The 21,036-nt window shown below is 40.5% G+C and overlaps 2 protein-coding genes across 6 annotated transcripts in view; one reads left to right on the top strand and one right to left on the bottom strand.

The window, feature by feature from the left end:
- Positions 1 to 20,892, bottom strand: part of LOC147754911 (uncharacterized) — a 27,963-nt gene extending 7,071 nt beyond the window's left edge. For 3 of the 5 annotated variants that reach the window (XR_015316218.1, XR_015316206.1, XR_015316215.1), the window contains exons 1-2: positions 20,741 to 20,892; positions 70 to 20,380 (exon numbers count right to left, since the gene is read on the bottom strand). The gene's annotated coding sequence lies outside the window, so the exon portion shown is untranslated. Of the gene's footprint in view, positions 1 to 66; positions 20,381 to 20,740 lie in introns of all 5 variants that reach the window. The other 2 variants (XR_015316207.1, XR_015316216.1) reach the window with 2 other exon arrangements.
- Positions 4,892 to 14,084, top strand: LOC111252438 (uncharacterized). The gene is made up of 12 exons (XM_022810322.2): positions 4,892 to 5,026; positions 7,872 to 7,961; positions 8,219 to 8,343; positions 8,420 to 8,475; positions 8,878 to 8,930; positions 9,081 to 9,290; positions 9,677 to 9,722; positions 10,050 to 10,123; positions 10,323 to 10,379; positions 10,560 to 10,691; positions 11,036 to 11,272; positions 11,856 to 14,084. The coding sequence occupies exons 1-12, from the start codon at positions 4,895 to 4,897 to the stop codon at positions 11,892 to 11,894; spliced, it is 1,251 nt and encodes a 416-aa protein (XP_022666057.1). The 5' UTR covers positions 4,892 to 4,894; the 3' UTR covers positions 11,895 to 14,084.
- Positions 20,893 to 21,036: the final 144 nt, after the last annotated feature.

The following is a 21,036-nucleotide window of genomic DNA, read 5'->3' as shown; positions in this document are numbered from 1 at the left end:
ATATATATATATATACATATATATATATATATATATATATATATGTATATGACTTCACACACACACCACCTTATTTTTTCTCTCTCTCTTTCTCTTTTGCTTGTATACGACAGCGACAGCCAATGCGATAGTGTTTTCCCTCATGGACGGAGACTATGCGCCGCTTCTCTACGTTGGAATATATCCGACAGTAGCGGAAGGGTAAACAAATACTAAAGTCGGATAGTACGGTGGCAGCCGAAGCGGCCCTCGCAGTGGATATGACACGAGTATTACTGTGTGTACGCAAACAGAGCAGTAACTACGATTCGCGTTCAGCTTAGACGACATCTCTGTGATTCGTTGCATCGTGAAATACGACTATACAGTGTGCGGGTTAAATATGGAACGTAATAGCAACGGTACCATTGAGGAGCGGCGATTAAAAATAAGAAAGGAAAACGATACAATATTATTTTACACTAATAGTGCCTTTTAACCCTCGACCTTACTTCCTTTCGATGCAGACAATTGCACCTAGGCTACTTCGAGGTGCAGGTCCCCCGAGCGAAGGCAAAACGCTTTTTTCGGATAAACGCATTGTGGTATTCGATAGCTAGCAAAAGGGCGGTGCGACATGCAGGAACGAACGAAGCAAGTATCAAATTCTACTGAAAAGCAGAGAATAAAATGTAACGTTTTACAAATATACGATTTAATTAATGTCAGTGACGTCAGCTTACTGGCGGCAGTATTCAAAATCGCGAAGAAACAACTAATGCTACCTACGTGCTTGTGCTCGTGAAAGATGTCGGTCGAAAGCTGAAGTTGATCGACTACGCTGTATTATTGTCGACTGCAGCTAAAACAACGTCGCTACGATAAAATTATATATGAAGCTCATCATAGGGCAGCTCCCAAGATGGTTGTATTTGCACGTTGAACGAGAAAATTCCCTGGGATAGGGCGTCTTATTTTTTATGTACTGAATGTAATCCGGTACACTGATCACTGTCTTTTAGAAATAACCATTCAGTTGCTACCGGACATGAAGACTCTCGAACTATCTGAAAGGGAGCACAATGTTAATAAATTGGATGCTTAAACAAACCGTTTGACATAGTGTAGCCTGAACATTTCGAGTTTTACGCTGGCATTTAGTTATTAGGCCAAGTGTAACCAATACAAGGCCTAATAGGCACATATATATAAGGTAGCTGCTCCAGGCTATTCTCTAAATGTTATATAATTAAATCTCATGAGAAAAAATGCAAAAGTTTATTACGATTACAAACGTATCAGTTCTATTCATTCCATGACGCATGTTAATTTTTTTTCGGAACTTTATAAAAACTTCTTACATCCTTTAAATAATGCGACACTCAAAGACTTAACAACAGACCCTGAAATATATATTTTTATATGCTATTGAGCTTAGTTTAACAGCATATCTATTATATAATGTATTACCCATCAGCAGCGAAAATTTTAATGAAATTGACACCTTAGCGTTGGAAGTTTCCTAATTTCCTTTAAAAACGAAAAAAGGTTCCGTGAAAATATGTATCACCGTAGGATAATACGGACTTCATAATGGGATCTGCTATAAATAACGTCTTTCCGAAAACAGAACCACAAAAAAAAACTCGATACCTTCAACAGCAGTTTGTAGGAATTTGTCCCGCAAGTATCAATTGTATGTATGAAGTTCGTGAGCAAACCCTTTCACTTGCTTCCAAAAATGATCTAGAATTAGCGCTGTAAGGCAGTTTTCCTGTATTAGGGATGGTTTTTCTCTTTTGTCAACCCTTTCGCATCCTAAAACCTACCGTCCACACCAAACTTCACTTGCATGGAGAGGCCAATAACATTTTGATTTCGCTAATTATTTCTTATAAATTGCAAAGAAACACTACGATTGTATGAGGGTGGAAGGATTTAGTTCGAAAGTCGATCAGCACCAAGCTACACAGCTTGAAACCTAATTTCTGTAATATCTCAAAAACGATGAATCCTTTTAAATTATTATTAAGCAGATCAAATATATTTGTTCGTTATATATATATATATATATAGTAATTTTTACAGGTGTTTCTTAAACGTCTATCTATGTCCTTATTGAGTTTTTTTTTTAAACGTAACGTCTCTGCAGAACCTGGTAGAAAGCTAGGCAAAGGCAAGTGTGCTTTCAGCATCACGTGTAAAAGAATTTATCGAACAATTGAAAATCTATTGATGCTTTTAAATGTTCCACGAAAAAAAATTGCTAGAGTGCTCGATATGTACACAGCCCCCGAGTTTCACATCCGATATTGCCCTAGTTAGGCATCAATTGAAAATTGCTGATCCTTCCAAGTACGGAACGATATACAACCAGTCGCTAGTAGAAAAATTACACAGTAGATTGCTATGGTATACTTTTATTTTTGACAAGCTTCTTAACTTAAACTTTAACTGTATTAATTTCTTGGCTCGTGTTTTAAAGCATTCAGCTCTGCATGCCGTAGCCATTGGGCAGACTTGAAGAGTATGCCATGGAATTGCATTTTGTAATAAATAAATACTACACATTGAATACAATGTTCCTTTTAGTAAAAACAATATTCCTGCGCGTAGCTGTTGACACTCAACGGGTCATCCTGCACGAGTTAGAAGTTAATCAATGAATTTGTAGAGGTTTATTGGACTCTTTCAGTCCGTAATAATTTACTTATTTTTGCATGTACAACCTACTACTATTGCATATGGCGCAAGGTACTGTGTTATATGCTGAAATAGAAAATGGTACGCCAGATATATTGCTTGTCGTTGAGCACATATCTTGGTGGTGACGGTAGCCTAATGATGATGCGGCAATGCAGTAAGGCAAGTATCGGAAAATGTGCCGTTTCCCTTCACCATCACAGCGATATTACGTTGCTGTTAAATCCTGGGCCACTTGTCTCTTTCCTTTATCGGCTGTCTGCTTTACTCAACACCTAGTTGAGCGTCCTTTGGCCTTTTGTTGGCTTGGCTTGATTTTGGATTTTTCTTATCTCAAGTTAATTAGTTGGGTAATTTTCTACGACCCTTTCGCGCGCATCCGCCCTTTCGCCCGGAGTTGCGCTCTGGCCTGAACTCCCACTGCCCAGCAAAGGGCTCTCCGTACCGAGTGTGGTGCGCTCTGCTCAGTGACATAGGCGCACGGAGGAGATTCGCAATAGTTGCCGCAACAGTAATACGACGGTTGCGGATCATTGGCATTGACACGGTATCCGCCAAGAGAAGTCTGCAAGTGGAAACAGCTCGAAGCGACGGCGGACAGTAGGTGCGATACAGGCCAGCGGTAGCGCCAGCGCTGCGTTCGACAGGCCCTTTTATGCCCGAAGACTTTCGGTTTTCGGCACTACGATCAACGCTAACCAATAACAGCGTTCGTACCGTTGAGGGAACCGTTGGCGGGCCAGCGTTAGCAATCGTGTACGGCAGTGAGTCGGTGCAGGCCCCATACAGATTCAGGTGGCAGCAAGCTTAGGTCCTGCAAGACGGCTTGCATCCTAAGAGAGCACACCGCAAAACAGAAACAAGTAGCGAGCTAAGCAAGCCGAAATAAGTGCTGCTAAGAGCGGAACTGAGACCCTACCAGCGCTGGGTTAGCAGTCGTGACTGCTCGGAAGTACCCTGCAGTCATCATCAGCAGCGGTAGTTCTCATTTTTGCGGCGGTGCAGAAACCACAGTTGCCTACAGCCTGCCCGTTAGTCATCAGCATCTGTGTCGGTTTCGAGGGCGAGTAATATAAGGACGCAAGATATAGAAAACGCAGGAGAAACGAACTCTCAAACCGATAGGTCGGCGACGACCGGACCGAGCTGCAAGACACTCAGTTAGTTAGCAAATGCTGTTGCCTCGCTAGCTACACTTGCAGGTAAGCACAGTGTCCTGACAGAGTTGGTCGAGCGCGTGCCGTACACCTCGCGAGCCGTGATTGGTTGTTACCTAATAGCAGCGACGACCCATTGGTTTGTCCACCGACGATCGAGTTGTTGACAAGCCTTTTTAGAGCCGCATTGAATAGAAATATCTTGCTTGACGAATCGAGCATAGCATGTGTGCCGCAATTGGATTTGAGCGGGCGTCTTCAAGCGAACCGAACTCGTTCAGTTAGAACGAAAACACGATTACGCCCGCCACGGAAGGGCTGGCAAAGATACACAGCCGAAGGACTAGCAATAGAATAACGCAACACATTGTACGCAAGTTGATTGCCTAAATACAATTATTGAGGCGCAACTACAATCGCAGGACGAAGTGGCCATCGAGCTAAGCGGTAGAAGTAGCACGAACAAGGCTCTAGGAGCAAGCCCACGAAGGGCTTTCGTTTGTCTGAAGCCGTTTTAGGGAGACAATGTGATCAGCCCTGACGGCGGATGCTTGTTAAATATCGTCGCTCCACAAGCAACAGCATAATTTGGGAATTAAGGAGCCTTAGCTACATGGTGTATTCCGTGCATGTGCGTGCTGTGCGATATCTCCGCATCGAGTGAGCGATAGAAAGAGCTGCGAGCTTTAGCTGCGTCTACCGATTGCGCCGTATAGAGTTACTTGCGGTCGACAGTTTCGGTGGATCGTTGTGAGTCTGAGTGTCGGTGTTGGGAATCGTCGGCGTGAAGGAATATCGCTTCTTGTTTGTAGAAATTACGAGTTTCGATAAATTTCACCGTTAGTGCGCTTCGTGCTCGACTTACTTGATTGACGCTAGTAACTCGCAATTAGTGCAACGTGAAACTGTAGCGTAGTAACTGTGCCTAACCTGCGGTGTAAAGCGCGCGTAATGAGGGGCGATTATTAATTATAAGGTGGCGGTGATTAGTACAGAGGGGTGCAGAAGAGCATATACGCGAAGCCCCGGACGGCCGCGGTCCTCATCGGGCTGTCATGGAGTACGGCTGTGGAGTACGAAACCGATATGAGTTGTTTGCGGATGAAGATGGTGGTGATCCTCTTGAGTTAATCCAACGCGAAGAGGAGCGTCGAAGATTGTCGCAGCTCGAGAGAAGCAAAAACAAGGTAAGCACTGGTTCCTGATTAAGAAGAGTCGATGAAGTAATTTTGCGATATGAACACTAACTAACGAAATAATAGATAACGGTAGCGGTAGACGAAATATTTGAGGAAAACGAAACCGCGGTGAGGTCGTGTTGTCACCGTTACTTTTATATGAGTGAACAAATATATCTTTTAATTGACTAAAAATATTGTCTTCTATGAAAAAGACTCCCACCTCTTTTCTGAAAGCTCAGCTAAAAACCCTGATGAATTTCAGCGAAAATTTAAATGTTTCGAAAATGGCTGTAAGTCATTACACATTATAAGGTACCGCAAGTTACGTTTGTAGTTGTAATAACATTTCTTCGTTATTCCCTTCTTCATCAGTATTGTAAGCGGTCGACAAAGCAACGGTTCTGTGTACCGAACACGGTACATGCTTCGTACAATATATGAGCTACAGTATAGGTTTAAAATGGTTCAAGGAGATCTCTGAATGGGTTAACTACAGAAAGAGAGTAAGCCATATCGTGGTTGCCCGGCAACGTGCACTCGATATAGTGGGGAGCTCTCCCTATAAGGAGTGCATAACAGACAACAACTAAATACCACGTCGAACAGATTTTACTAACGAAAACTGTGTTCGGGATAAGCGTTAATGACAATTGGCAACCTTGAAAGTAGTGAAATTTAGGACTACGCCATTCAAAACGTAATGTTATCTCATAGAACACCGTTTAAAATGTTGCCGACCTTTAGAATTGTAATAGCAACTTTTCATAGTGTAACAAAGTTTTTTTTAAGGATACTTGTTTAAGGATCTTGTCATTTGAAATTGGCATTCAATCGTACGATGATAGCGCTGCATTTTTTTATTTGTTATATACACAATAAGGTTTAGAAATGTCTGTCGCACGCGTTACGCTGTTGTAAGCGCGGCTGAACAGCCCGCACTTATCCTCTACGCAAGTAGAACTATAAAAGGCGGGATAACAGGGAATGTCAACCGGTTACCCCCCAGCAATGCGAACAGCGCTTTCTATAAAACATTGTTACCTTACAAAGAGAACTATTACAGCCACTTTCCCTATTAGCCTGCCTCAATTTACCTCGTTTTTAGTTAAATCAATTGTTAAATGTCATTGTAAATAAATTGTAGATAAAGTTAGATGAAAATGGTATTGAGTTGTTGATGCAGATGTTTGTGCAAGATCTGACCTTCAATTATTCAAGTGATATAGAAACGATATATTGATTTAACTATAAAGAATCTATCATAGCATTATTATTATGCAGCTTCAGTTATGGGTGGGAAGCGTGATTACGTCCCTTTTTGATTTAATTGCTCGTATTGAAAGGCCTAACACTATTATGATATGCAATGAAATCGTGATTTTATTTTGGTTCGTATATTGGCATAATTTTTGTCAAGTCTCTGTTTCTGTATCCGCGTTTGTTTAGTAATTACTTTTTTTTTTATTCTTATTTATAGTTAAGTAGATTTTTATTCATTTACGTTAGTTAAGCAGTATCTTGGGATCCTGTAAACTATCATCGTGGCTTCATTCTACAGGTCAAGCTCGCTAATGAAAATGATGCCGACGATATATATGTACTAGCAGGGTACGACAAGGATGAATTACTATTTCGGCTCACTTCCTCGCTTAAATCTCGATCTAGGTCACCTAATTGTAATATATATATATATATATATATATAAGTTGGCCGATAGTTTGCTCCATCAAAAAACGTTACTGAGACATCAAGTGAAGGCGGATTCTAGCTGGGCTGTAGGATGCAATGAAAAGGCCTCTGAATTCGCTTTTAAAAACCTTTTTTTTTTTTAAATGCCTCTAGTATACATACATCTTCGAGGTTTCCAATAGCATTGTCGTTTATACCACGTAGGGATTACGCAGGAGAAGTTGGTTCCTTGTCACTGCTGTATCATTAAGACGAGATCCTGGACAGTCTTTTATGCGCTGTTCTGACCTGGACCAAAAAACAGTACTGCTCGATTTTGTCGGTTGTCAGCATCTATACCATGCAATGGCTGTGCACCCAAAGCGCACCCGAAAACTAACTACTAAGTACTACCATTTCATAAAATGGTAGTAACGAACCTATATTTCGAAACTTAAAGAAACATCGAGCATGGCCGAAACGAACTAAATAAAAAGTTCGAGTAAATAGGCGGTTAATAACAAAACGTAGCATGTCAGCACCATAACGAAACTTTTTTCGTATCTAATTTAAGTTTAAAAATATTCAACTTTGCTTAGGTCTCACAAGAATAGTTTGGGACAGCAGCTCGCCAATCGAAGCAGCTGTGCGTAGCAGATGCTACCATAACAGAATGTTGCTTTGTTCTCGAAACTACAGTAAATTAGAAGTGCCAGTTATTCAGGTGATGCCTAATTTAAACGTAACGCTTGACTAGCATCAGACAGAACTTAAATTCTAGGGAATCTACGTAAATTCATACTGGAACTTACATAGCTACATAGTTAACTGGCTTTTTTTAGCAGAAAAAACATTCCTGATACCAGAAATTAACGACTTTTCTCAATTTCTACCACGATTTTTTCTCCAATTATCTTTATAGTAAATAAACAACAGTTGTAGCTAATTAATAAACTCAATGTTTGTAGGCATCCCTGTGTTGGTATTCACCTAATAATTTTCGTACTTTTTTATTTTATTTTCTCGACTATGGACTGTCTAGAATGAAACTAACATAAAAACACCTTCCCTTAGACTTTTGCCATATATACTATACGTATTAGTGAGGCTTTATACAGTAATAGTCGCCAGAGTGAGAAGGAAGCAGTGAGTAAAAAAGCTGAAATTTCTCAATCGCTTTCAGGCTGCTGAAGGAGCCAAACAGGCCACTAGTGTGTCAAAAGCGCCACTCACAAACCATAATAGAATAAATGCCAAGGAAAACTCAAACAAGGTTTGTCGCAGGTTTGGCATAGGTTCTCATTAGATAGAAACTACGAATCCTGTCCCCCAGTACTATATCTAGTTATTTTCTCATTGCCACTAACAGAATAATAAGCCAGATTAGTGCTGGCAAACTGTGACTTCAATCACTGGTTTTCAATAAGCACCCTCGGTAGACTGTCGTATATTTCTATTAATTCAAATTTGAATTGCTTAATTATAGCTTAACGTAAAAGCGTACTTGACAACTCAGATTTTTTTTCACAGTCAAACCAGCAGACCGAAGCCCAGAGACCTCGGGATCATCGAACTCAGCAAGATAGCAATCGAAAACCACGTGACAGCAATGATGGAAACCGAAATTACTCGGGAGATGACCGGCGTCAGAGAAAGTAAGCCGGTAACAATTGTATTATTATGATTGTTATTATTATATTGCACACATTAATTCCTATGTTGGGATTTCAGAATAAGTCAAGACGGTAACCAGGATAGCAAACGAGTAGGCGGAAGGGATGACAAAGGTATGTACATATTTGCGACATTTACGTTTGCCCTGCCTACAAACAGTACGTAGTAATACTATTTTAGGTCTAATACACATCCGAGCTGCTTACCATCGTTCTCTGGAAGATCAAGTACTGAAGTTGTTTTCCAGATCGCTACCACCACACCAGAGCAAAATTTTGTTTGTTTAGAATCATATAATCTGTTCTAACATAAAACTGGCTGTCCTCTATGTATCATGCGCATACATTTGTTCTCTCTTATCATAATTATTTCTTTATAATTAATTACAATCAGACGCATGTTTCTTTCTTGCGCGAGGTAAAAAAGATCAACAGGAAACAGTACTTTAGAAGTGAATCAACAAAAGAAGTTCGACATCAATTACGTTTACACAATGGCCTATTTTTCCTTTACAGGACTCCGGCCATCGCGAGGGCCCCGGAAAGAACCTAGCGACAGGGATCCAAAGGTGAGCTGAAGCCGATAAAACAGCTTTATTGTCATAAGGACTGTCTGCTGGATCGTTTCCCGTACACACTAGACACTTCTCAGTTGGACTTAAGCGCTTGCACGATTCGTATACCCACTTGCATTTCCGTATCTGCTGTTGCACGCACAGGACACAAAAGACCGACCGCCACGGACGGACCGCGACCGGAATCATCAGAATTCGCAGACGACGACAGGCGCCGGTGCAATGGCTGCCAATAACAAAACCGAATTGGGAAATCAAGCTAGCCAGGGGAACAACTTTGCCTCGAACCCAAAGGCGACGGGTGAAAATCAGACATCTGCCGACGGAGCCACCCCCATAGACCAAGATCAGATCGTAACTATTTACAGACTTTCTTAGACATTGAGAACGTATCGAAATTTGCGCTTGGTGCAAAATTTCAACTTTAGAGTCCATCATATATTGTGTGCCTAGTGGTACATTTAAAAAAAAACCTACTAACTAAAAGAAACAGTTCTATTCTCCAAGACTAAAACGTTACAGAGAACGTCTACAAAAGCAAAGTATTAGAGCTTGTGATTATGTTACTTATTCAACAGAACAAGTCCAGCCTCATAGTGTATACTGCATAGTGATTCAATTAGTTATCGAATCAGAAACAGAACAATTTTATTTATTCACTAGTAAATAACTGTAATGTAACGAAATGTATGTAGCTTATAAGTCTGATGACAACACGAAACGTTCGGGGGGCATTTCAGGACAGAGCTGCTACTGACACCAAAGAGGAGGAAACACCCGCCGAAGGTAAAAATGTTTGGCATCGTGCAGATGATGAGTGGACTGTCAGTTTTTACATCTACAAATACCAATGTAGAATTATCGACCGTCTGCAATCTAACAGTCTCTTCACTGAAAAACATACCTTTCGTAAATGCGTTTTATTAAAACATGACGTCACCTGAAGAAGGTCGCTATTATTAGTGTAAAGAGTTATGTTATGATAAGCTTATCAACGAATATACTTTGTTACCTCAAGTAGCATTTAGCATAAACATTAAAGTAACATTAAGGTAACAAATAATACCTTGTTACTGAACTTACAAGATATGTTTTCCGGTGCCTCTGTCTCAGGTGAGGTCGAACCCGAAACTCCCGAAAAGACCCTGGACCAATGGAAGAAAGAGCTTGAAGCACGTAAATCTAAGGTATATCGATCGGTTAGATCAGCTAAGGGGTATATATTTTTCTGTTTGTACTCAATGCTAGCTGATGATGGCGGTGATGTGGACTCAGGACAACAGACGACTTGAAGGTGCAAACGCTTTCGTTCAACGGAGACTATTACACTAACACATGGTTTATGTCCCTATTCGATTAACTTTTTCATACTGAAAATTGCGGCAGACGACATACAACGCGGCGATACGGAAACCGAACGAGGGTGAAAGCTCCGATCCGAAAGTAAGCAACCCGTCTTCGTATGCATTATATTATAAATAGCCTAGGCTTTGAGTACGTATCTGCCATACGGATGATAATTTACAGAAAAGTGTAGGTTAAATTATACGGACTAGCATTTTGCAGTGATAGTCTGTAGGCAATATTCCACGATGTACCTATATTTCCGAATATTTCTTTCAGTGGGCCAAGATGAAGATGATAAAGAAAAAGAAGGACTCAGATTCACCCGCTCCAATCATTAGCCATAAGGAACATCATCCGGTGACCGAGGACATGCTAGACGAAGAGGACCGCAAATTGAAACGACTTGAAGTAATTTATTACACACAAATGCTTCAATTCAATCGTCTTTCTTAGAAAACGCGTATTAGAATATAGTACAAATATTGAAGATAACAGGGCAGCCAGGAAAATCAGATTAGATTAACAGGAAGAACTTAGGGTTTATCTTCACAATGCCACCGATCGTTCAATATCATTCTTTCGGCCTCTGTATTACGGTTCCACAATATTACTTACGTTTTTGTCATATCTAGCCCATTAAAATTTGCGTTGTCCTTTGGCGATTCTAAGTAGCTTAAGCATGTTTTCGTTATCATTATCGGAACTCTGCTACATATGTATTGTCTCATTTGGTTAACCTATCTTGACTTCAGGAGACGGTATCGAAACAGTTTCACTACTTGGACTCACGTGGAAATACTGGGTCTACTGCGGGCGGGCGTTCGAATCGCGGGGGCCGTGGTGGATCGTTCGGGGGCCGCGGTGGGGGCCGAGGTGGGCGTACTGGGCCTGGTGACCGATCGGCGGGCGGTGGAGATTCCCGTGGAAGCCGAGGACATGCCCACAACGGCCATAATGCACAGCAGCCCCAGAGCAGGCCCACTCCCCGCGTAAGTGATGTCCTATTCTCGCAAATGGGACGCTCGACGTACTACTACATAACTCGTACAATTTAAGTCATTAGATCACAAACACACGCACGCACATACTCTTTCATATACAAAAACGCATTTACATACGCATTGATAAGTAAATAGCGTATGTGATGGCACGAATGTGTCTGATGTATACATTTAATATAAATATATATCGTTGAAGTAAAAGGGGATTACATCTATGTTACGGAAACCTCTTCAATAGTTTATTGTTGTGGCATTGCTAAGCGCAATATCTTATAGTTTAAATAATGCGCTGTATAATTTTGTGAATAGTAATCAACAATTGATTATTGCAACAACAAAATGGAGCGATAGTTTTACATTTATCTTCCATATATATACATGTACATATTTGCAGTTTGCAAATGCATGCGTATATAGGGAATTACCTCTATGTTCGTCTACTTGTTTATGTGAAGCCATGTATTGCTCTTGAAAATGAAGTCCGCGTTCATATTGGCGATGCATCGATCTGGACACGGTCAGGCGTCATAAATATTTTTGTTCTTTTTCGCCTGTGTCATCTCGATTTCAGGTCGAGGATCTAAATGACTTCCCATCACTCGCTGCATAAAGTGAGGTCAGCGTTTGGGTAGACTGCAGCGGCAACCTTCAGTGCGCAATGGCACAGCTCGAATAGGGGCTTTACGTTATCTTTTTCAAGCGGCCCAAGACGCCTAAGGGCAAACTTGCAAGTGAAATCGGAGTTCCAGCCAATTTTTCACCAAAGCGAGGCCGTTCTAGGTAGACAGGAGATTAACAAACAAAACGTCGATATCGGCGCAATAAATGTTCGTTGAGCTAATACAAGAGCAGAACTAAAATGTTATGAAATTATAAGACTGTAGACCAGGCTGACAAACCCAAATTACATAATCATGGCACTATAATTACATCATAGCTAGAAGGCGCTGCGGCTGGGGTTGCAGTTGCGCCTGCTCGAGTCCTGCTGTCGTCCTATTTTAGCCGTACACAGAATAGAAACAACTCTGAGAAACATAATTCGTTGTTCCCTGCTTCTGCATTTCTTTACCACGCATAAAGCGATAGTTACGTCGACGGGAAGATAATTTGCAGAATCATACTGATGATTAGGATCATGATCACATCAAGTACGGTGATGATTTCTTTATATATTTATTATATATAATTATACGAATACAAAACAAAAAAAGAAAAGCACGAAATGATACGAATAAGAGTGCTATCATACTAACGCTAAGGGAACAGTTAAAACATGCTTAAAGAGTGTCACAGGAATCGTAATGACATCGCGAGGCGATTCATAGAGCTCGAAGGGTTCGCGAGCACAGCGATAGGCTTTCGCGCGCTCCCGATGCGCGCTAAACGCTGACGATGATGATGATAGTGATCATTTGTTTCTGCTTAAAGAAAGACGGAGTAGATGCTGTTTTTTGCTTTTTTTAGGGAACAGGAAAATCGGCGAGGCTCGCAAGGAAGATATGGATAGTTAAGACAATAATGAAGAACACACGCATACTTACTTCTACTATTATAATTACTATTACTATTATTACTGTGAAACAACACAAACTGACGTAATACCTCAGCTGTACTCTATAATTACTACTGCTCTTATGATATAGCAACAAAAAATAATAAATAACAAAATAGAAGAAAATTCATCGTGAGCGAGATGCGAGAGAACGGGAAAAAAAAGCGAAACTGACAATTATCTTCATGGCAACGTAGAGGTAGAAGAGGGCAAACAGTGACAGCGCGCAAGTGTATTATTGATTGATCATCACAACTCAACAGACTCCAGCAGATCCCATAGCCAAATCCCATATTCTGTATTGGCCGCCTACCGATGTTTTTAAGCCCCATTTGCATCGGCGAAAATAGACCCTGGGGTTCACTAGTCACCGTTCCACGGTGCTGATTAGCGTTAAAAGAAACGAGCAAAACCAGCGGGAACAGTGATGCGTACTAATTATAGACGGTGAGACAGGAGCGGGCTTTCGCGTAAAATACTTACTAATTTTTTTAAAAAATTGTTTGTTTTCTGGCAAAGCGTCGAAAGCTGAGCTATAACGGGTCAAAGAGTGCCGATGCAAGTGTGATTTTCAGTTCTAATTTATAAGGTCAGAAAAGCTAGATGAGAAAGGCATGCGGAGAGCATGAGCACACAGTCGATTATTAGCAGCTGCGATTATGTAAGAGAATAGACAGAACAATGATAAACAAATAATAGATAATGATACCATAGAAGACAAAGAACAGCTATGAAAGAGGTTGGTGTTATCTGACCCGATGTCACAAATGATGAGATCAGAACGGGGAGAAATGCTTATGAGGACTTTAGGCCTGGATTTCTCGCGGACGTGGTGAAAAACAGCATAGCCAATGGAAGAGTCACTGAAAAAGTAAAAAGAATTACGTATTTTTTTCTTCATCGAGATATAAGGTAAGGACAACAACAGTAATATCAATAATAATAACAATGCAAACAAAAATATTGATAAAAATAGAAACACCGGAAGAAAGGCCGCACGTAGCTGGTGGCGCGAATGCTGGTTGGTCACCCTGTCCAATAATATCAATAATCAACTGTAACTACTTCACGAATGGAAATAAATAGTATATCACCTGCAAACCGCAATAGAGGCGAGTGAAAACGAAAAAAATACATCTTAACAGTCATTCATAAAAAATGAAAGAAAAGAAAGGCACGAAAGAATAGTTAATAATGAAAAATACAGAACAGCAAAAAATAAACACTAATACAGATTCAACAAAGTCATCGTTCTGGTCCGTTTATCTTTGTCTCACGCTTCTGAACGTGTTTAGGTGTTCGAATCATGTACCTTTATTGATTTTTTTCGTATAAAACATAAAAAGAATATTAAGAGAAGAGTAATTGACGAAACTGATGCGAAGACAAATATAGCCATAGCATAAACAAAATGATGACAAAAGACAACGAGGCCTAAAAGCAACAAACAACAACAACCCGTCTTGAGTGGGTGCCGTGTTGAATGAATTGACCTCGCCGCAAGCCGAATGATATGGATGCATCTATATAACCTACCGTATATATACACGTGTATGTCTATGTTAATGTCGATGCAAAAAAAACCAACTATGAAGCTTGCCACATATTGGCCCAGTTGAGCCAATTTGGTATATATCTCAAAATGTGAACGACGGTTGCTTTCGTTCTACTTGGCAGCTTTGACACTCGCAGCAAAAGTTAGATATGACGTATAAGCCTGAATGACCTTTCAAGGCTGTCAAAAGGAAAATATAAAAGATCTAGATTGGAATGGCAGCATGTCAAAAAACCTGTTCTTCCAAAAAAAATTGATCCTGGCATGGCACGTAGCCCACAACGTCATTCAGGGGTTGTTCAAAGGTTTTGAGCAAAGAGGGCCCACTGGACTTCCATCAAATGGTTATATTGTAGGTCAATGCTTTCTAGGATCGGGATATCGAGGTTATACACATTGTAGAAGAAAAACGAGAAAACAGTCAAGCACTCAAAATATTTACTTAAATACTTTAAAATGGACGTAAAAGTATAATTAAAATAAAATCTGTTATTAGGAAAGGTTAGATCTATCGATCAGGTTATCAGGAACTGTAACTATATGATTCAAGAAAATTAGGTACACTGAAAGCAACTTTGCAAATTGAATGAATGTTGACTTAATCTAGATTTTTCCAACTTAACTTTGTTTTGGTACTGCCCGCGGTTTCATCAAGATCTGAATTAACCGACTAGAGAAAGCCTGACTGCACCAGGCGAACCAGCGAACCTTTAGATTTCGGAGTACGTACGTATGGCGAAGAGATGAAAGCGTCCGACGACGAGTTCCTAATACGCAAGATATGGCCTTGAAACGCGCACACGAACTAAAAGGCTAACCCTCTACTTATGGTGCCAACGGTCGCATAAAGTGGCAAGGATTTTCCGGGCTTATCAGTCGTTCGTTCACTTCACACCTATCAATAAACAGCTTAAATCCAAGTATGCTTCCTGGTGTATTGATTCATTTGCCAAGTTGGTCTGCTAACGGTCGTGACACGTTAGTTTACTATTGAACTCGAAGACAGATGGGAAAGTCGAGGTCCAAAACCGGGCCTAGACACAGTTTGTTTTGTGCTGGGAGACAGCTGTCTGAAGCGAACGTTAGCGAAGGCAGTATTCGATTTAAAGATAAGACTCAATCGCATGCGTTGACATATACGAATTGACGAATACGTTGAATAAACATATACGAATAGCTAGCTATACATACTACGTAGCAAATTTACGCCGGTTTAGCATATATTGGTTATGTTATCAATGCTCAGAGACGTCCAACGATATATGTTTTCATGGATGAAAGAAAGAGAAGTTTCTATTAGGTAGTCGCATTAGTATTAACGAAATGTACTAAAATTATTTTTCACGTTATAAAGTTTGACAGCAGAAACTTACTGAGGCCACTGCGGAACAGGTATCCTCTACTAATAGGATGATCTGGGATTTTTTTTTAGCGTGTATGTTGTATATCAGTATGTCTAAATCACCTTGCACAATATTTTATACGTGCAGGCTTGAATGCCCTGCTGAAAGCGTCATACCCAATAGAAATGTGTTTTGTGCTAAAAATATAGAGAACTTCTTTATAGTGTAAACAAGGTAAAAACACATGTAAACAGCGATTGAAAATTTATGAAACATTCCAAATGTAAAAGTTCTATAAGGCAGATGCATAATTCAATATTTGGAGCAAAACCGATATCCGAATACCATATTTCCTGATTTCTTCAGCGGTCCAATAGATATTATACGTATAGGTTTGAAGGTGATAGTTAGCTTTTTAAGATCCTCAGGAGGATAGCCGGTCAACAGCAGCACATAGATGATTAACCTGCGCTGAGGGGCATAAAATAACTGATCGAGGAAAGAAAAGAGCTTGTGACGGGGTCACAGCAGGATTGAAACGTTTTATTAGAACACTGGTCTAACAATAACGAGATAACCGAAGCTAAGTAACGGAATAGCTCAAGTGATTTCATCGATTTGCCGAAACGGGGTATAAGAATCGCACAACCGGATCATGGAACGACCTTTACCGTTCACTAAAATAGGGCAATGCCGGAACGGCATTGAGGAAGGATGACTGAAAAATCTGCATGGGCCTAGGTGTTCGCAGCCAAAGGATCAGTACTAATGCGGTTCGTTACGAAAATCGCATAAACCACTCGACTCCGATGTACACCTTCAATAACGGTAGAACGTATAACCATTATATAGCCAACAAGACTATAGTACAAAAAAAATATATATACAGCCTTTCAGCCGCTTGTGAAGTCTACGTAAAAATGTACCTTTGTCAATTTTAGGACAACTGCAAATTGGCTCATTTGAAATAATGGCGTTCCCCATGGTACTGAAATATATGTCGTCGCATGCTTACTAGCTACGCTTATTTGCTTCACAGTCGCTGTGTAGAGCAGACATAGAAAACAAACAACATTTTTAATTCTAATTTTGCAATTTTTCAGTCAATCAGAAAATAGTTGGGTGTCGACGGTCCGATCTATGACTGACAAATACAACCTTAAAACCGCTATCAGAGAATAACTAGAACATTAAACAGTATCAGGTATTGATTAGACAGACAAGTGTTCCGTTCACACGCTGAATCCGTTAACGGATCGGAGCTGTCAGCGGACAAAGAGAATTCAGGTAGACAGAAAAAAAAACATGTGATACAATTGATACCATATCAGTAAATGTCCGCAGGATTTCGTCTATGAGCTGATGCTGTGAAACTAATAAAGACTAGTAACAATGAACATTAATTCTAAATGCTGTTCGTCAGCCGTATCTATATGTACTGTTATTATTAGTATCTAGTGTTATCGCAAACACCGCTGCCCATCCCACCATGTGTTCGCCCACAAAAGCCTTAACTGTGATATCTTTATAACAAACACTTTGTGTTAAAATTAAATTTATTGTGCAGCCATATAAACACTTGCATCTCAATTATTTAGCTTCTACAAGAATACTCAATGGCCTCACCACACTTAGCCAGACGTCATTGGAATGTTTATGCTGCAGTATTCCGCCCAACCGACATCCACGGAGATCATCAATGCATTAATACTAATAATAAGAGAAATAGATAATAATCAAGGTAATATAGATATTACGGTCTTCACGTATGATGTCTGGATACCACAAGCATTTAAGTTCGTCTCTTTGATAAGCACATTTAGCGTAACTTTTGATTTATTCTCTTTTCATGCCAGTTTTACGTTTCTACTTGAGGTTATGTCTATTCCCTCACATAATGGGTGACTTCTCTAGTTTCTCGAACTGTAATCAGCGGTCAGATAATAGGCTAACCAGCTGCCCATATGGCTGTTCAAGACCGAGCTTGTATTCTAATGAAGCTACTCTCAGCCCAGCATCGAAGGCAGGTGATTTCGTCCGAGTATTCGATAGCATTAAGCGTGCTCATTTTTCAACGTTTGATTCAAATAGCCCGAGGGTAGAAAGCTCAATGTTGAACCGGCCTGTTCGAGCCACGTTTGCACCCTCAGTCAGAGCTGCACTTGCCGAACGATTCCCAATCGAGGGTTCGCTCGCATTATGAGCATGCCCAGTAACGTTCCAACAGGTTCATAGCGTAGTCCTTGAGGTTGTCCTCAATGTCCGGGCGACCGCACAGTCGTCGCACTACAATACGACACTGGCCACGGCGAGGGGTGGAATAGCTAGCGCGTGACAATAACCATTTGTTCTATTTTAATGCCCTGTTCTAAACGTTGGTAACAACTGAACATAAACACGCGATTCTGTCACGCACATCGCGTTCCTTGGAAATGATGTATAAAGGGCAATCATAGTTGACTCTACGCAAATCTTAAGTCAAACTCCTGCACACATTCATTCGCAAACAATATCAGGTAATGTAAAGCTAAATTATGTTACTTTCATGGTTATATAAAAATATTTTCTAGATGAGCCCCCCAAAAAAAGTAGACGTAAGGCTAAGAACAACTGATCGATTGCGATCGAACGATGCACTGAAAAATCAGCTTTGAAATATTTCGCACAAACGTTCGGTCGACGTAAATCTAATCAATAGGGGTTTATAACCCCTCTTATTCTTTTCACACACCAGTTTGTTGCACACTCCAAGCTGTTTGAGGTATAAGTCAAGGTCAAGGGGGCTCGTCTATACCCGTAATAACACCTCTGTTGGACGCATGTTAGCTATACAACGAGTCCTTAGTCATGAAGAAGCAATGCAACAATGCAATGGCGTGAATAACCAGCGCCATTACTTAAGTGCAATCTCGTGTTTGATGTCAGACTTCATCGATAACCAGCCACACCAGTTACCATGTTTGATAACTGGTTTCGCATTAAGGCCGTGAAAATGTTTTGGTATTAACTATTCATACTGTTCTAAGGAAGGCCGTGTTTGCAAGCCAGGCATGTCCTTCCGAGCTAAATGCGGCTTGAGGACTTTGCGAATGGCAACATTGCACTGGTCGGTGTTACGATAAGTGCCGAACGATGTTTAGTATTGACCTTGTAACAACCGGCGATGCTGACACCGAACGGAAGCGACGGCAAATGATACTTTTTGCACCTCATTGAAGCTACATCTGGTTGACAATGGTCATCATCAGCCTGTTGTGTTTTCGTGATTGCTGACAGCTTGAAACATGAACGCTCCGTCATTGAAATACTGTCGTCTGACGCTGCATTTAGAGCTCGCATAGACTTTAAATCTGGTATCAGTATTTAACGATTTCCGTATTCTTTCAGCTATTGTTACTGCACGTAGAATGTGTTTTCGAAATAACCTGTTTGGTATAGCATCAGTGACCTGCTCCCACTAAAGGGTCTACATGAGGTAAGTGATGCTGGTCTAATTTGGGGCTTCTGCAAGAGACCTATGAAACGGCATGATGATCAACTAAATGAGAATGGCCCAATCCTCCGTGAATCTTACGAATTTATTAGATGATTATTTGTGCCCTATAACGCGCTTTCTCGTGAAATTCCGTAAGAAAAACTAACACTTGATCCCATGTAAGCAGTATAAATAAGTACGGCTTCTTGTGCTGTCCACAGCAATGCAATCCGCCAGGCTTTATTCTAGGAAAAGTAATTCATATAGACGAAAACATGCGACTGAAAAGTAGGGCAGACAAAAGAGTGCAGGCACGACAACTGGACTCTCGCAATAACCAATAGAAAACATTTTGGATTAGATAGGTTTTTATTTCACCTTGGCATTCGAAACGGTACCTTACGACAAACGTCTCAAAAGCTGGCCTAAACATTGAACAGGTAAGAAACTAACAAACTGAATGTTATACTTTTTATCGGCGAGAAACTTTTGGGTGCGGATGAATAAATGTCGGTTCTTTCATTCTCAAGTTATATAAAGTTACCCGTAAAGAACTCTGCTCTCGACGCTCTTACGTACCCATAGTCCACTGGCTCATTGAAGTATGTGAATGCATATACCAACTATGGGAAGGTATACGTGATAGCCCAAGCTAAACGGCAAAGCGTTTCAGGAATCGTTAGACTGATCCTAAACTGACTGAACTAAAATGAATGTTGTCTATCAGGACCTTGGTTTCGACCTCGGAAGATCATTGGAAAAGGAGTTACTCAAGTTTAATTCTTAACGACAAATCTAGGTGCACGTCTATTTTTTGTAAATGCGATTGAAATTAACCAGATAGTCAGTGTTATATGAAAAGTTCTCTAGATAACGTAAATACTGTCAACTAGTTTATAATAATTGAATGTTATGAATCTTGGCAAAGACAAATTTGTAGGACAAACCTCCTATTGTTGCAATATTAAAACGTATGATGTTCGATTAATGGAGTGAGATACTGAGACGGTGCATGAGCAAATGTGCCCTTCTTTGACCACGTCTAAAGGAATATCGAGAACGGCGAAACGTATAAACAAAAAACAGAGACGCGGTAAGCAACAATTACCTGGTTCTCGTTCGGTATACGGGTCGCCATACTCGTCGCCGATCCGGGACAGCTTCTTTCCACCTATTTTTGTGGATTGAGGTCTGTCATTGTTTTTATACTTGTCATTACTATAGAGATGTATTACACAAAGCATCACTCATATATGCATGTGTGTGAACTGAAATAATTAGCATGAATTTTTCTCAAACGTAACATCGACATTGTAAGAAACTGACCGCAACAAAATTGTACCCAAAAATAAAAATAACATGCAATCACTTATTAATCATCATTGCCACATATTACCACTCGCCTTAAAGATCTCTTAAGGCGGTAAGGTAATCTTAGCTAATGGTATTTCGCCAGTAACTGCCAGTAACACTCAAGACATTTTAATCCCCGCGATGATACAGTACTAATGGGTCTGCGAACTAAACTTACTGATATATGAGGTGGTCTAGGTTCGAAGCCGGCCGTAGAGATACGGTTCAGAGTCGTTAAAGGTTGAAGGTAAAAAGATAAACATTTCCAACGTACTACTGTTACTATAACGCGCTGAGTGCAAAAGATACTGGTGACGTAACACGTTGGCTAGGCAGAGATACCAAAAGGAACCGAGAGTTGCGCGATTATTAAGCTGCCTTGGAACCAGGTGGCGCTACGACATGATCTACGTAGCAAGTAGGAACGCAGCGCCATCTTGTGTCAAGAGAGGGAAAGGCCAGATGGGTCGATAG

This window comes from Varroa destructor, unplaced genomic scaffold (genome assembly GCF_002443255.2).
Source record: "Varroa destructor unplaced genomic scaffold, Vdes_3.0 BEIS01000006.1, whole genome shotgun sequence".
NCBI classification, from domain to species: domain Eukaryota; kingdom Metazoa; phylum Arthropoda; class Arachnida; order Mesostigmata; family Varroidae; genus Varroa; species Varroa destructor.
The sequence above is the reverse complement of the archived record's forward strand: the minus strand, read 5'-3'. Positions and strand labels throughout refer to the sequence as shown.

Bases quoted from the DNA above. Each gene is read 5' to 3' on its own strand.
- LOC111252438 (XM_022810322.2), top strand. From the start codon at position 4,895: ATGGAGTACGGCTGTGGAGTACGAAACCGATATGAGTTGTTTGCGGAT. The intron at 8,476-8,877 runs GTATGTACATAT...TTTCCTTTACAG, and splicing joins AGGCGGAAGGGATGACAAAG to GACTCCGGCCATCGCGAGGG. The intron at 10,692-11,035 runs GTAATTTATTAC...TCTTGACTTCAG, and splicing joins GCAAATTGAAACGACTTGAA to GAGACGGTATCGAAACAGTT.